This window comes from Mandrillus leucophaeus, unplaced genomic scaffold (assembly GCF_000951045.1).
Source record: "Mandrillus leucophaeus isolate KB7577 unplaced genomic scaffold, Mleu.le_1.0 Scaffold1132, whole genome shotgun sequence".
Classification (NCBI taxonomy): Eukaryota; Metazoa; Chordata; class Mammalia; order Primates; family Cercopithecidae; genus Mandrillus; species Mandrillus leucophaeus.
Window position 1 is genome coordinate 173,112 of NW_012099566.1, and position 14,681 is coordinate 187,792.

Sequence of the window (14,681 nt, forward strand, 5' to 3'; positions counted from 1 at the left end):
CTGGTAATTCTTAATTGAACGCTGGACCCCGTGTATAGAAAGAGTTAAACAGTATTTACGCCCAGAAATGGGTAGAAAGAGTTAAATAGTGTTTACACCTAGAAATTGGCAGGCTCTTCTTCTGTAATGCTATTTGTTTAAGAGGCTGAGTCCATTGGAAGATGAGCTGGATTTTGATTTTGTTGATATCATTACCTGCAATGGGCTGCTATTATCTTGTGCTTAGAGTAGAGTACTTCTAAAGAAGGTACTGGAAAACTTTCTCAGTGTTCTTGCTTCACTCTGAGCTATCAGCAGTCCTGGTACCCCTGAGCTATATAGAGGGTTTCCTCTCAATGCTTCCCCCCGCCCCCACAGCAGTTAACATCTGTGACTAGTTAGTTGATCCTAGCCTTATGTGTTTTCTGTGCTTATCTTAAGTGGGCCATGTGCCCCCGTGCCTCAGGAGTGGGGCTTTCTTAGCATCCTTCCACTTTCTTTTCATGGCAGAGAAACTTCCTTATATCTGTGATTGGTCTTAGGTGGCCGAGGCTTTTCTGCCCTGCCCAGTGGTAGTAGACCTGCTTGGTATCAGTATAGGATTCTGTGCTTAAGAAGGTTTCTTATTCTTCCCTAGGGCAGATAAAGGTTTTACTTCTACATTTCCCCCAGCAGTCTTGGGAGGCAGTGAGTTTGTCAGCAGTTCAGGGCTTTTGTTTTATATAAATGAATGTCCTCAAAAGTCAGTGGGACTTCATGCCTGCCCCTGTGCAGCCTGTCACCTCCTGCAAGCCTGAACCACCAAGGGAAGTGCTTTTCAGTCTCCTGTACTGCTCCCAATTTTTCTTATGAGCACCAGGTAGTAGAGTTACCTCAGTTGGAAATAAAATTACAGGAATTTATATATGGAAAAGAGCTTGCATGTGCAAACTCCCCCTGTCTTTGAGACTCCCAGCTATTCTAAGCTGACATGTTAGCCCATAGTTGGCCTTTAAGACTTCATTAACATTTTAGCAGATTTTTTTCTTACCTGTTATATGGCAGCTACCTCTTTCCTTGTGCTTTGCCAAGAGTGAAATTAATCCTGTCTCTCATCTCTCCTTGGAGGAGCTTGTAATATATGAAATTCAGTTTTCTTGGTTGACTTGCAACACAGGTCTCATAGGTTCAAGAAAAATTATGATTTAAAAAAAAGATTATCCACCTTTTTCTCATTGTTAGGATGGGAGTGACATTCTCTTTCAGGTTTTGCATTCTAAGTGGAAGTGGAAGTGATATTAGAAGCAAAACAAATGAAAAGATATGATTCTTAGTCTCAAGGATTTGGTAAGAGAGGAATGTACTTAAAATTAAACACTGCCTTTATAATGGAGAATATATCAGGTGACAGTTGAGTGGTAGAGAAATACATGAATAAAACTGACAAAGAATCTGAAATCACTATGGACTGGGGGAATTGGTAAAGGGTCCTTGGATGTGTTAGGGCCACATCAGAATCTTTGCTAGTGACCTAGTCTCACATAGCAGTCACCTGCTCAGGGAATGTAATTCTGATGCTTGTATAAAATTTTGTGTCCTTAGCCTAATAATAATAGCCCTTAATCATCAGGTATCTTGTTAATCTTCCAGTTTACGTTTTTGCCCCGACAGGTATGTTTTCAGCATCTTTGGCAAGGAATGTTCAGCTCTTGTCTCTTCATCCTGACATTTCACCTACCTGGAACATTAGCACTCTTATTCTGTAACTACCACCTGCCTTAAAAAATGACGTTTAAAGCTTGCCATTTTTAGAGCTAGCCTTTCTCAGGCTAGTTCTTGGACATTTATTTCTTCTGGGTCTCTCTGGACTTATTTATCTAGGATAGTTATGATGAAAACAGTTCTGTTCATGAGTGAGAACACTTGGGTTGGAGTCACACTCTTATGATTTACCTCGTCTTGCCCAAGTCACTTTGCTTTGTGAATCTTTTGGTTTCCTAATATGTACAGTAGAGAAAATGTTCACCAGATTTGTTGTATAGTAGATATTTAAATGAAATAAAATACAGCACATAAAGCAGCTAACACACTGAAGCAAATCAATCATGGGTAAGTCTTTTAACTCTGTACTTCAGTTATTTCCTATACAAATTAAAACAACTTTTTAAAGCTCATTTCGAATTATAAACTGCCATGCATTTTAAGATGTAACCATTATAATTCTATGTTATTCTTTAATTTATTCACATATTATTTCATGCAGATATTTTTTTCTTAGGCTGCAAGATACATAAGCTTGGGGATTTGTTGTAGGCTTTAGATAAGCAAGGTAACACTTCTGGATCTCAGTTGCCTCAACTCTAAAATGGAGGTAGTAGTACAGATTGTACCTACTTTCAAAAAATTTATATGTTACAAGCATCTTAATTTTCTTATGTCTAAAAATTTATATTTTCTCATTCATCTGCCTGTATCCCTTATTCCTCCCCCTACCAACCCCCAGGAATTTAAATTTACCCTGCATTTTGCCTTATTAATATTTGTCTGCCACCTGGTGATCAAAATGGTAACTGCAAGGTTGACAGTCTCCTTGGTGCACTCCTTGGAGTGATTTTCATCATACTACTTTCTGATGCACTTTTTGGAAACCATTGCAGTGAAAAGAAAGATTTATTTTGCTTACTGTAACTAAACTAATTTCATGAGGTCTCCTCAGACATTAAGTTCTATGGTTTTGTGTCTTGGTCCTTCTACCTCTGTCACTTTCTATGTACATTTTCTTATATTTTTTTCTTTCATATAAAATACTTTTCCTTCTTGTCTTTACCAGTATGTTTTTTTCACTCAATATCTACCTGTAGGGTCAGTGTCTCTAGTAGAATATCTCCTCTAATAAGTTGTATTCCATGCTGATAGCCTTTCTTTTTCATTAATTTAGTACCTTTTCACGTTCTTAGCAAGCATCCCTTGTTATACGAATGTTCACTTCATGAATTTTTACATATATTAGATGTGTACTTGACATTTTACATGTTCAGGGGAGCAAAACTTTTACAATTATGTGTGTTTAGGCCCTAGGAGCAGTCTAATTGAGGTTGTGTGACATCCAGTTCCCCATTTTATTCTTAATTCTTTGTATCAGAATGATGTAAAACTTCACTTATTTTGTTTTCTGATGATGTATTTTACATCCAAACAAAAATGTGCCCTTGTTTTGTGTAGTACTACCTTTCAAGGAGAGTTACTAATTTGCACAGCCTCAACATGACTAGTGAAATAACCAGTGTTAATGTGATAGCTGCAGCAGGTCTGTACAGTTCAGAAACTTCTATACCTTCTTATTAGATCCCAGAATTTACCAGTGTTTACAATATCTAGTTACAGTTATGTTGTTAGCTGACTGAACCTATTTTTTCATTATTTAGGAACATCAACAACTTGACACTATCAGTATTAACGGTAATTTATGTAAGATTTTCATCTATGATCAAAAAGTTTATCAATTATGTTCATACAATGAGGAATAAAGTTTTTATTTATAACTGCTCTATTATATGTAGTATTTTGACATTTCACCCTATATTTTTTCTTGAGTAAAGGAAACATCTTTTTCATTTCTTTTGTTATGCTTCACAGCATGGAAGGCAGTAGTATGCAGGTAATAAGTGCTTAATGGATGTTGAAGTGAAAATATACTAAGAACCGAAAGAAAAATGAGGTACAGCTACTAACTTTCAGGGAATACACAGTAGCAGCTTTCAGTAGGTTCTCAATAAATATTTGTTGGTTAAATGGCTTTCTATTGCTCTTCATTGTCAGGACCTGTAAGTCCAGAGGCTATCCCATGGCTACCCGCCCCTACTAAATTCTCATCTCCCATACTTCCCTGCTGAATCTTTGATTTCCCCCACCTTACTATTATAATCCCCCTTGAATTTAAATTTCCAGCTTTTGCCTTCTTAATGTGTGTCTGCCATCTAGTGATTAAGAGGATAATTGCAAGTCTTAATGGGCCCCTTAAAAAATCTCATGCACCAACATAAGCCCCAATCCACAATGCACACCAATAGTTATCTTTCATTCCTTAATATTTGTCCTGATTGTCCCACCACTGGACATTTGCATGTATTGCTACATCTTCCATCATCTAACTAACACCTACTAACTTTTCAGAGCTCAACTCAAATATCTTTCAGGAAAAGACTTCCCTTGACCTCCCACACTAGATCAACTTCCTGAAAGGCTTTCATAGCAATCATAGTTTAGTACAAATTAACTGAAGTCATAATTTTTATGCTCATTTGTATGACTGTTCAATTTAATTCATGTCTCATTTACTAGAATATAATATCCATGAGGACAAGGAGCCTCTTCTTAGCCATATTGTACCCTAGCATGTAGCCCAGTGCCTGGCATAAAGCAGGCATTTCTTTAATCTTTGTCGAATGAATGAATATAATACCCTTCTGTGCCTCATGGACACTAAAAATGTTTATGTCAATCAACTAGTATAGTACTTTATTCTTTATATTTTTCTTATCAGTTCATTAATAGATTCTCAGCAAAAACTACCTACTATGTATAAGGATATTCATTTATTCAGAAAACATTTCTGCCTGCCCTAAAGAATAATTTTACAATAAAAATAAATTTATGACTCATATTTTAATTAGCTCATTAATTAATATGGAAACCCTAATAAAGTGGTATAAAGGACAATCTAAAAAACAGAAACAGTCTAGAGTACTGAAATGTACATGCGGACAGATACAAAACCATAATGTCCACAGTGTAATAATTACATCTTCACTGGACAAAATTTGCTTGCATCTCTGTGGACAAGAAACATTTGCGTTACCATCACCCTTTCACAAGTTAATTTCTATCTTTACAGAGCTATAAAATAGAACCCATGAATGGTACAGACCTGTATAGTATCAGAAAATCCTGGAAAAGAATGCTAGACAGCACTCAGCATTCCACTGGGAGGATGGCAATATTTTTTTTCCCCCATTTCAAAGTCTTTCACAATTTTTCCAACAGCCTCCCCGCTTGTGTTCATAATAATCTCTAAAATTATTCTTAGTCACAAAAAGAAGGCTGTTCTTACTAGATTTGGCATGACTATTTATATTGGGGCAACTAGAAAGTTAATTAACATTTAAGCCTCCTTGAGTTTGCTTTGTAAATCTATAGCCATGCAGTATTGACTAGCTAGGGCTTCAGAATTTGCTTATTTATGTAAATTTTCATAAGAAACCTCAGATTGAGCTTATGTACTCTCTGCTATTTGCTATCTTGAAGCTAAGCAACTAAGCCCAAGAAACCTTGCCACCATATGGTTTACCTGAAACATCTGTAAATTAGGGTGAGAGCCTCTTGAGAGTCTCCAAATTTGCTAAGGTTCCTGGTTTTCTAGAAAAGGGTCTTTCTTACCGCAGTAAGGTTGGACTCTCTCAGGCAGGCAGCATGTGAGTTTTCCTGGGAGGGTTTTGTGGGCATTGACTCCATAAATACAACAACCTCTTTGTTCCATTATAATGGATTGTCATTACTGCCACTTCAGGTAAGGCCTTGGTTGTACAATTTGTCTAATTATATCCTGGCAAGACAGTTAAAAGACAACGAAAGATGCAGAGCACTACAGAACTTGATTACCCCCACAGGACCTTCTAGACAGCATTCATCATTCCACTGATCAGACACCTCATGATCATTTTGCTCCTTTCAGAGTCTTTTGCAGTTTTTCTGGAACTAGTATGTACCACACAATGTGCTAGATTCTGAGGGCACGAGAGATAAATTAGCAAGGCAAGGGGTCTGCCCTCAAAAGCCTACTGTACAGTGGGAGAGAGAACTTTATGGTGTATAAATTAATTGGTGAGCAAAGGAGTGTTTCCTGAATGATAAACTGTTGAGCCAGGGTTTGAAGGATAACTTAAAAAAATGGGGAGGCTGGGGGGAAGAGCCAGGAAGAAAGAAGTTTTGGTAGCATATCAGCCCACGTGTAGGACAGGCAGAAGACATTGAGAAGTATACAAGAAAAGGAGACGGTTTGGTAGTGTGGAGCAAACATCTCTATGGCAGGTGAAGCCTCCAGAGATTCTGCCATAGGCAGATCCCTCTGTGCAAGGCAAAGAGTATGAGCTTTATCTTGAAAACTGTAAGGGGCCATTGAAGGATATCGTTAAACAGGGGTATAGCATGATTAGGTTTGCCTTTTAAAAAGATCACTCTGTCAGCAATTTACAGACTGTAGGGTTCTACAAGACAGAATAAGAGAGACTCAATATGGGGTAGGCAGTTACTACATATGTTTCAATGAGAATAGATGTGTATAGACAAAGACTGCAAAGAAGATAAAGGTAAGAGAAGAGCTTTTCTTGTAGAGGAATCATCATATGCAAAGTCCTGTGCTAGGACAAATCAGGACAAATATAAGGGATTGAAGAAGGCCATGGTGATGCCCTTGGGTTAGAACAAAGGGAACCCTAGGGCGCAGACCTTGATCTTGCAGGACCTAATGAACGAAAGGCAAGCGAATGTCATTTATTCTTTTTTTTTTTCATCAGCAAATAGTTATTGAGAACCTACTGTAAGCTGCTATTCTGTACTTCCTCAAAGTAAGGCAGCAGCCACATTATTCTTGGAATTTCTAGCATCTCTTTAATCCACAAACACCCAGTAAGCACATACTGCATTCATGCTACTGTCTTCCATGCTAGGAAGGCATACAATAGGGTGCAAAGAGCACAAAGAAGTAAGAAATTTGAATCCCACTTATAGAGAGCTCTGAGTGTAGTGGTGCAGGTAGACACATGAGCAATTAACACACTGATATTAATAGTCCATTTGCCAAATGTTTACCAAGTATGTGGCCATACAGAGGAATACTTACCAGATAAAGCTTTCCAGAGGCTACACTTGAGCTGGATTTTGAAGGATAAGTCACTATACTCAATTGTGTTAAAAGAATGTATATATTTTTTATTTTTATTGTGTGAGTTGAGATTATTTTTCTCTCTCATAGTCATTTACATTTCAAGTCCTGTGCAGTTCATATGCATGTTTTTAATAATGATATGTCTGTAATTTGTTAACCTGGATGAAGATGTGCTGTTACTGGCTAGGTATTGGCATCCTTAAGAATACACAGTATGTATTCTGCTGTCTAAGCTTACTTACTACCATTTCCCCACAAAAGACTTTTGTTTTTAAGATTGTGACCAGGCCTTTTTGCCCTGTGTTGTATGTTCTGAACATGGGGAAAACTGTCCTTTATTTCCCCTGAAAGCACTGTGCTTCAGAGTTGCAACCCACCAGAACACTATCAACTGCTGAGCTTGTATGGTCCCAGATTATCTCTACTGCTGTTCTTCTCTATCTTAAATGCTGATTACATTATGATTATTTTTCTCCTTAATTTTTTTCTTTTTTTGTGACCTTAACAAAATGATGTAGAAGTCATCAAGCAATTGACATATTCTATCACCTGTTTAGACGTTGTTATTTCTCATATATAAATTGCAGTTCCTGATACAGGTTGATATATATTCAATGACTATTAATTGGAAGAAGCTTATTTCATATATGTAAATAATTTTAAGTACATGTATAGTAAGTATGGATAACACAAAGGTTAACAGTCAAGGAAAGGAAAACAACATATTAATCAGTTTTACTTCTGTTTCTAATTTTACTTCTAGTGTTAAAACTCATCATAAGATACACTTTAACATCCCTATACAGAAATGGATAGAATGCTTATCTAGCTAGGAAATATGAAACTAAAATTTAAATGTATCTGTGAAGCTTATATGATGTAGATGTTTGATTGTGGAAAAAGCAGTAGCTTCACAAAAAAAATGTTGGACTTAAAAAGTAGAGAGAAGCTATGGTACATGCAGACAGCTACAGAATATAAAGAACTTTTGTGGAAGAAAATGAACAATGGACTTGCAACACAATAGGGAAAGACACAAGTTCTGTTTTCTGGTTTCTAGTTTTGATAAAATGTGTATCCTTGGGCAAATTATATACTTCTCTGGGAATACCTCCAGATTTATTGTAGAGTCCATTAGACTTAGAGCTGTTTAGTGTCAAAGACTTGACTTAATTTATCTTTGTATTCCCTGTGTGTATGTGAGAATGTTTTGCAAAGTACTCTACAAATATAAACACTGTTAAGTATGTATTGTCTAATCTTCCTGTATTAGTTCTTAAGGAGTAGTGATTTTAATTGATAGCAATATAAAGTTTCAGTTTCTTCATAGACATTGTTTGTTTCAGTTTGTTTCTTTTGTAAACAAAAACTTAAATGTAGGACATGCTAGCTGGTATAAAGCCAAGCATATACAGAGCTCAGTGTAATAATAATGGCTTGTCTTCAGAAACAAAGGATTGTATTACATTTTGTGAGTATTGGAGAGAGTAGGTAAAATATGCTTTTCCCACAGAAATATTGCTGTGAGTGGTGGCTTTGTTCTTAGGCTACTCTGCGGATTTCTGTTTAACTCATGTACCTTAAACTTATAGTGGTAAAGTGATAGGCCCCAATTTTAGACAGTTATAGGCCCCAGATAACATTTCTAATCACTGAACTTGTGGGAACCTCACTACACTTTCCAAGTAGGGGTTATAAGAACATATTTTGCTACTCATTCCTTCCTTTCTGCCACTCACAAGCAGTGGCATAGAGGGAGTGGAGTAGGGATCAGTCCTATAGGTTCCATAAATTTGCTTACTCTTTGTGGCTACAATAAAAGAAGATAATTATCTAGACTGGGAACTCAAAATCAGAAGGCAGAAAGTTATTCCTCTCTGGTGTCATGGTTGAAGTCTCCAAATTCAAGTTTACTGTTGTTCATTCAAAAGGATGGTTTGCAGCCATGAGCACCCATAGCACCCAGACTGGAACCTTTAAATGCCATTTCCCATCTAAAGAAATCAGGTTTTTTTAGAAGAAATGGCTGATTCCAGGTTTGATGCAGAAAAATTCTAAGTTGAAGTGAGACATCTTATTGTGCCAAAACCAGGAAGCTTACTAACCACTTCTGAGTTTATGTCAAAGGACACAGGAATCAACTTGAAAGGGCTACCACTGGTAACAGATGGGGTCATTAAAAAACAAACAAAAAAACCTTTATTTTGAAAATTTCAAACCTATGCAGAAGGAAGGAGAAGCTTATAAAAATCCCCAGGAACCTTTCATGTAGCTTTCACCAATTATCAACTCATGGCCAATCTTATTTCAGTCACAGCCTCACCTACGCTCTTTCTCCACCATTAAATTATTTTGAAATGAATACCCCAAAGCGTATCATTTAATCTGAGACTATTTCAAGATATAGCTCTAAAAGATAAGGACTATTTTAAAAAAATCATGTAATATTTCAAAGATGGACAAATTTGAACATCAAGAAGAAGAATTGTGGTGGGTTGAACAACATTAAGTATCTATTAATAATGGAAATTTTAAAAAAACGCTCATGACTTGCCTTTGGAGATTGTTAGGACACTAGCTAGGTCATCACTCTGAAAATTGTTAAAAGGAAAGAAATCAAGGATTTGTCCTGCCTTTCCTGTACATTGTATTTTGGAATAGTCAAACAGTTGATAAGGCAAAGCTCTTCTTTATAGAATGCCAGCAAATAAATATAGAAGGAATGCTCTAGAAAAGCATAATTCTTTAGCCCCTAATGAAATAGTGGATTTAGCCAGTGGTTATCATGGAATGCTAAAAACCTTCAAGTCAAAAGTTGATAATGAGATGTATAATGGATGGCTCAACGAATCACACCTGAAGTCATTAATGAAAATTAGTACCACCAAAAATGAGATATTTAAACATTATGTACCTACACATATGATAAAGTAAAAATGCACATATCAATACCCATGTAATATTCTTGCCAAAAACAAAGGAAGATGAAAAAGAAACTGAGGCTAAGTTTCCAGATATAGCTACCAATTTATAGGAAATGAGGACAGGATAACATGTTAAAGGGTATGAATGGCTTATAGGAGAGGGAAGGTTGAACTGAGTCCCTTGAAAGAGACCTGAGAAAAATATCTACCAAATACAACATTAACTTTGTTGGGATTCTGGTCGAAAGAAGCATACTAAAAAATCTGGGGAGAAATAGAGGAATATGAATATGGCCTGAGTAATATAAGATATTAAAGAACAATTATTAACTTGCTAGGTATGATAATGACATTTTGGTTATGTTTTTTAAAAAGTTGTTAAAAATACATAGTGAAGTACTTCAGGTGAATCAATAGGTTGCCTGGGATTTGCTTCAAAAACGTAATGATTCAAAGTGTGACCCCCCAAGATTCAGCAGTACTGACTTTACCTAAGAGCTTGTTAGAAATGCAGAAATTCAGACTCAGAAACACTATAGAACCAGAATCTACACTTTTACATTTTTATAAGTCCCTAAGTGATTTATATGCACATTAAGATTGGAGAAGCACAGCTTTAAAATGCTTGGGGTAGAGGAGAGTGTGGGCCGGGGATAAAAGAAACAAAATTGGCAAATACTGTAATTGTTGAAACTGGGTGATGGGTGCATGGGGGTATGATTGAGTATAAGTCAAGTATTCCTAAATCAGGGCCTGAAAGTCTGTGTGACTGTGCATATGTATTCAATCCAGTGATTTCTGGGTTTTTTTGTATTTTTTTTTATTGGTTTGAGAAGTTAGTAAGTGTTGAGATAAATATACCTTATTGCTTCCCTTTCTTCCTGTCCCAGTTTGTCAGGTTATTGGGTAATATTCAAAAACCCTGAATGCATATTTCTTGCAAAAGTGTTTCTTATCAAATCACATTGTTTCTTTAAAATTTGCTAAAGAGCCTTATTTTAAACTACCAATGCCAATTTATTGTCAATCTCTCTCCAGGCACGCTTAAAAAGGCCTCTTAAGAGCCTTGACGGTGCTCTCTATGATGATGATGATGATGATGATATTGAAAGAGCAAGCAAGTAAGTAATGGATTTTGGTGTCCTATTAAGTGGTATGGCTTAACAGCAGAAGTTTTTGGTAATAAAGGGTATTTTCAAGAGTACGCGCTCCTAGAGCTCAGATGTTGCCCTTTTACAGTGTTCTTCAGCAAAAGGACCTTGCAGTGCTCTGCAATGTTGTGGGGGATATCTTGGGACAGGAAACTAAGATGGACCTTAAATATCTTGTTCTTGGAAAGCAATAATGTCTACGGAGATACCTGGGATAGTGTTAAAGGGGCAATAGAAGCCCATCTAAATTAGGCTCTTACTCATTCTGAAGAAAGGAAGGTTAAATATCAGGAATGGTGATAATAGTCAATAGAAAGAAATGGAATTGAGGGTACAGGAGGCAAGTTTATGGTGATATCAGAAGATGAAAATTTAATAAAAAGTGTTAAAAATTAATTTTAATATAAGGGAAATATATGTTTAGCTTTTTGCAATTGATATATGACAATGACAAAATGAACATTCTTTTTCTTCATTAAATATATCTCTGTCTACATAAAGGAATGTGCATTCTCCTCTAAAATAAGTGAATAAATAGAGGAAAACCATATTAAATATAGAAAGTGAATTTAGGCTATAGCAAACTTTCCAAGTAGTTCAATCTAATATTCCTGAAGTTAGGGTCCCAAATTCCACAGAATTAAACTGTGAAAAGCCCTACTTCTACTTTCAGTTTCCTAAGGTACTGTAAACTTTTTACTTGTTCTTAATGCATGTATAAAATATTTCCATATTTGAATTGGTATGCATATCACTATAAAGAATTTGGTCATGAACCAATTATTGATTTTGTTAACTCATTAATGTAATGTAATTGGTGAGAGATTACTTACATGCAGTAAATATGGTTATTTATCTACTACTGTGTGTTTTATTTTTCTTCAGGTTATCTTCTGAAGATGGTGAAGAAGCTTCTGCTTATCTTTATGAGAGTGATGACTCTGTTGAAACAAGAGTGAAGACTCCTTACTCAGGTGAAATGGACTTACTAGGAGAGATTCTTGATACATTGAGCACACACAGCTCAGATCAGGGGAAGCTGGCAGCTGCAAAGAGCTTGGATTTCTTTAGATCAATGGATGACATTGATTATAAACCTACGGTTAGTAGATTTTTTTAACTTGTAAAATTAGAAGAAAATATTCTTGCCTTTGCTGTCATTCTGGATCTTATAATCTTTGTTGGTAGAAGCATTTAGCCTCTAAATAGGTAAGGGTCAAAACTTCAAAAATTTGATAAAATTTAATCACTAGAAATTATTTCTATTAATAAAATTCTAGTATTTTCCCTTTCATTTATCTAGTTCTGGTGGTTATTGTCATAATTATTTTGTCAAGCAATAATGTTTTCTTGCTGTCTAATTTTATACTTGTCTGTGGGGAATTTTTTAAATGTGAAATGTTTTCACTTTTTCCCTATATTTCCTGAGTTGTCAAAAAAATTCACTAAATGTATTCATTCAAATCATTTTTTCTTACCCAAAAATGAACATGATTTTATTTTTTAACATTGTTTTATGCAAATTCAACCGAATGCTATAAAAACAGCAGAGATAGAAGTATGAGTAATGACAATCCTGTTCTTATTGTAAGTGACTTCAGAACTTGGCATTAATTATATAATCTAGTTTGAATTTGATAGGTGACAGCTGCAAGGCAATGGAAACCAAAGTCCATTCTATTTCATCCCTGTTAATAGAGCCATTTGAAAGTGTGTAATATTAACTCTCAATGCTGTATTTTCTCTGAGAGGAACTTAACGCTATTAACATTTATTTCAAAATGAGAAAAAAAGTACTAAATTAATGCTTATTAAAAGTTTTCTGAATTTGTTGTTTCTTCTTTTTTCAGAATAAATCTAATGCTCCTAGTGAGAATAACCTGGCTTTCCTCTGCAGTGGTTCTGGTGACCAAGCAGAGTGGAATCTTGGACAAGATGATAGTGCCCTCCATGGCAAACACCTCCCTCCATCTCCCAGGAAGCGGGTTTCCTCTAGTGGTTTGACAGATTCTCTGTTTATCCTGAAAGAAGAAAACAGTGACAAGCACCTCAGTGCTGACAATGTGAGTGACCCTGTTTCAGGATTGGATTTCCAACTCACTTCCCCTGAAGTTTCCCAGACTGATAAAGGAAAAACAGAAAACAGGGAAACACTAACCCAGATTTCAGATGATCTGCTTATACCTGATCTTGGGCGGCATTCATCGACTTTTGTTCCTTGGGAGAAAGAAGGGAAAGAAGCCAAAGAGACTTCAGAAGATACTGGACTGCTCCATGAAGTAGTATCATTATGTCATATGACATCTGACTTCCAACAAAGCTTGAACATTTCAGACAAAAACACAAATGGAAACCAAGCTTAAATCTTGCATCCAAGCTTCTATGGAGACATTTTGAGATTCAATGCAATCTGCATCATAAACAGAATTATTTGTAGGAATGGCAACTCTTTCTATTTAATTTTTTTTTTTTTTTTTGCATTTGGAACACTTTCCTCACTTGTTCATTTTGAGGATATATGAAATGCATTGATTTTTAAATATAAAGCGAATTCTACTGTGCTTTTAAATCAGGTACTAGTGTGTATGTATGTTAAAAGTATGTATTGAACGTAAGATTTCCCAGTGTTTGGTGCTTAATGCCATTCATTTTATTTAAACTAAGTATGCATATATAACCCATGCACATAACCAGTAGCTACTATACTAATCTGGTTGAGCATGAACTGATCAAGATATCAAAACTTATCAAAACTAGCCTGAAACTGATGAAACTGTTAACCCACTAATTGCCTTAATCTTAAAGCTGTATTAAGCATACTTAAATAATGTATGAAAGTATGTGTAAAGTTTGAAAGATAAGTTATTAGTGTTCTGCAGAGCAATAATGCCTTTTTCTGTTCATCAAATCAAGGTCAAAATTCATCTTTTCAAGATTAAAAAGCTCTTATGGAAATACTTAATTTGCTTACAAAAGCACTGTAGCTGTGTTTTCCAATAAGTATAAAAGTATACATTTACCTTTCATTCAGTGAAATATAGGAAGTACTGAATTTCAATGTGAAGTTAATGACTTCTGTTTACAAATGAGACACTCTAACAAGTTCTCACAGTCTCTCTGTATGCCTTTGCTATTTAGGGGCCCACCCCAAGAAAGCCAAATACAACATAAACTGTCCTGACCAAAAAAAAAAACAAAAAACCTTTTTTAACTAATAATTCTCTATCAAAATGCTTCATATCATCATCCTAAATTTAGTTTTTAAAATAATTGACTTGGTATTTTAGAAGTTTTAGATTTACAGAAAAATTGCAAAGATAGTACAGAGAGTTCCCATCTACCCCTGTTATTAACATCTTACGTTACTATGGTACATTTGCCCCAATTAATGAACCAATATTGATAGTCCATACTTTATTCAAATTTTCTTAGTTTTCTCCTAATATCTATTTTCCACATCAAGATCCTATTCAGAATTCCACATTATATTGAGTTGGAATGTCTCCTTAGGCTCCTCTTGCCTGTGACAGTTTCTTAGACTTTGCTTATTTTTGATAACATTGACAGCTTTGAAGAGTACTGTCAGATAAATTGTAGCTTGCTCCTCTCTTGGAGTTTATTGGATTTTTTTTTCATGATTAGACTGGGATTATGGGTTTTGAGGAGATGATCACAGAAGTAAAGTGCCATTTTCATCAGGTCATA

The 14,681-nt window shown here is 35.5% G+C and overlaps 1 protein-coding gene across 1 annotated transcript in view; it reads left to right on the forward strand.

Annotated features, from left to right (window-relative positions):
* Window positions 1-14,158, forward strand: part of DENND1B (DENN/MADD domain containing 1B) — a gene marked incomplete at its 5' end in the record, with an annotated part of 173,536 nt that extends 159,378 nt beyond the window's left edge. Inside the window, 3 exons of the mRNA XM_011995787.1 lie at window positions 10,864-10,946; window positions 11,862-12,078; window positions 12,827-14,158. Coding sequence (XP_011851177.1) covers window positions 10,864-10,946; window positions 11,862-12,078; window positions 12,827-13,339 — 813 coding nt within the window. The remainder of the gene's footprint in view (window positions 1-10,863; window positions 10,947-11,861; window positions 12,079-12,826) is intronic.
* Between the last annotated feature and the right edge of the window lie 523 nt (window positions 14,159-14,681).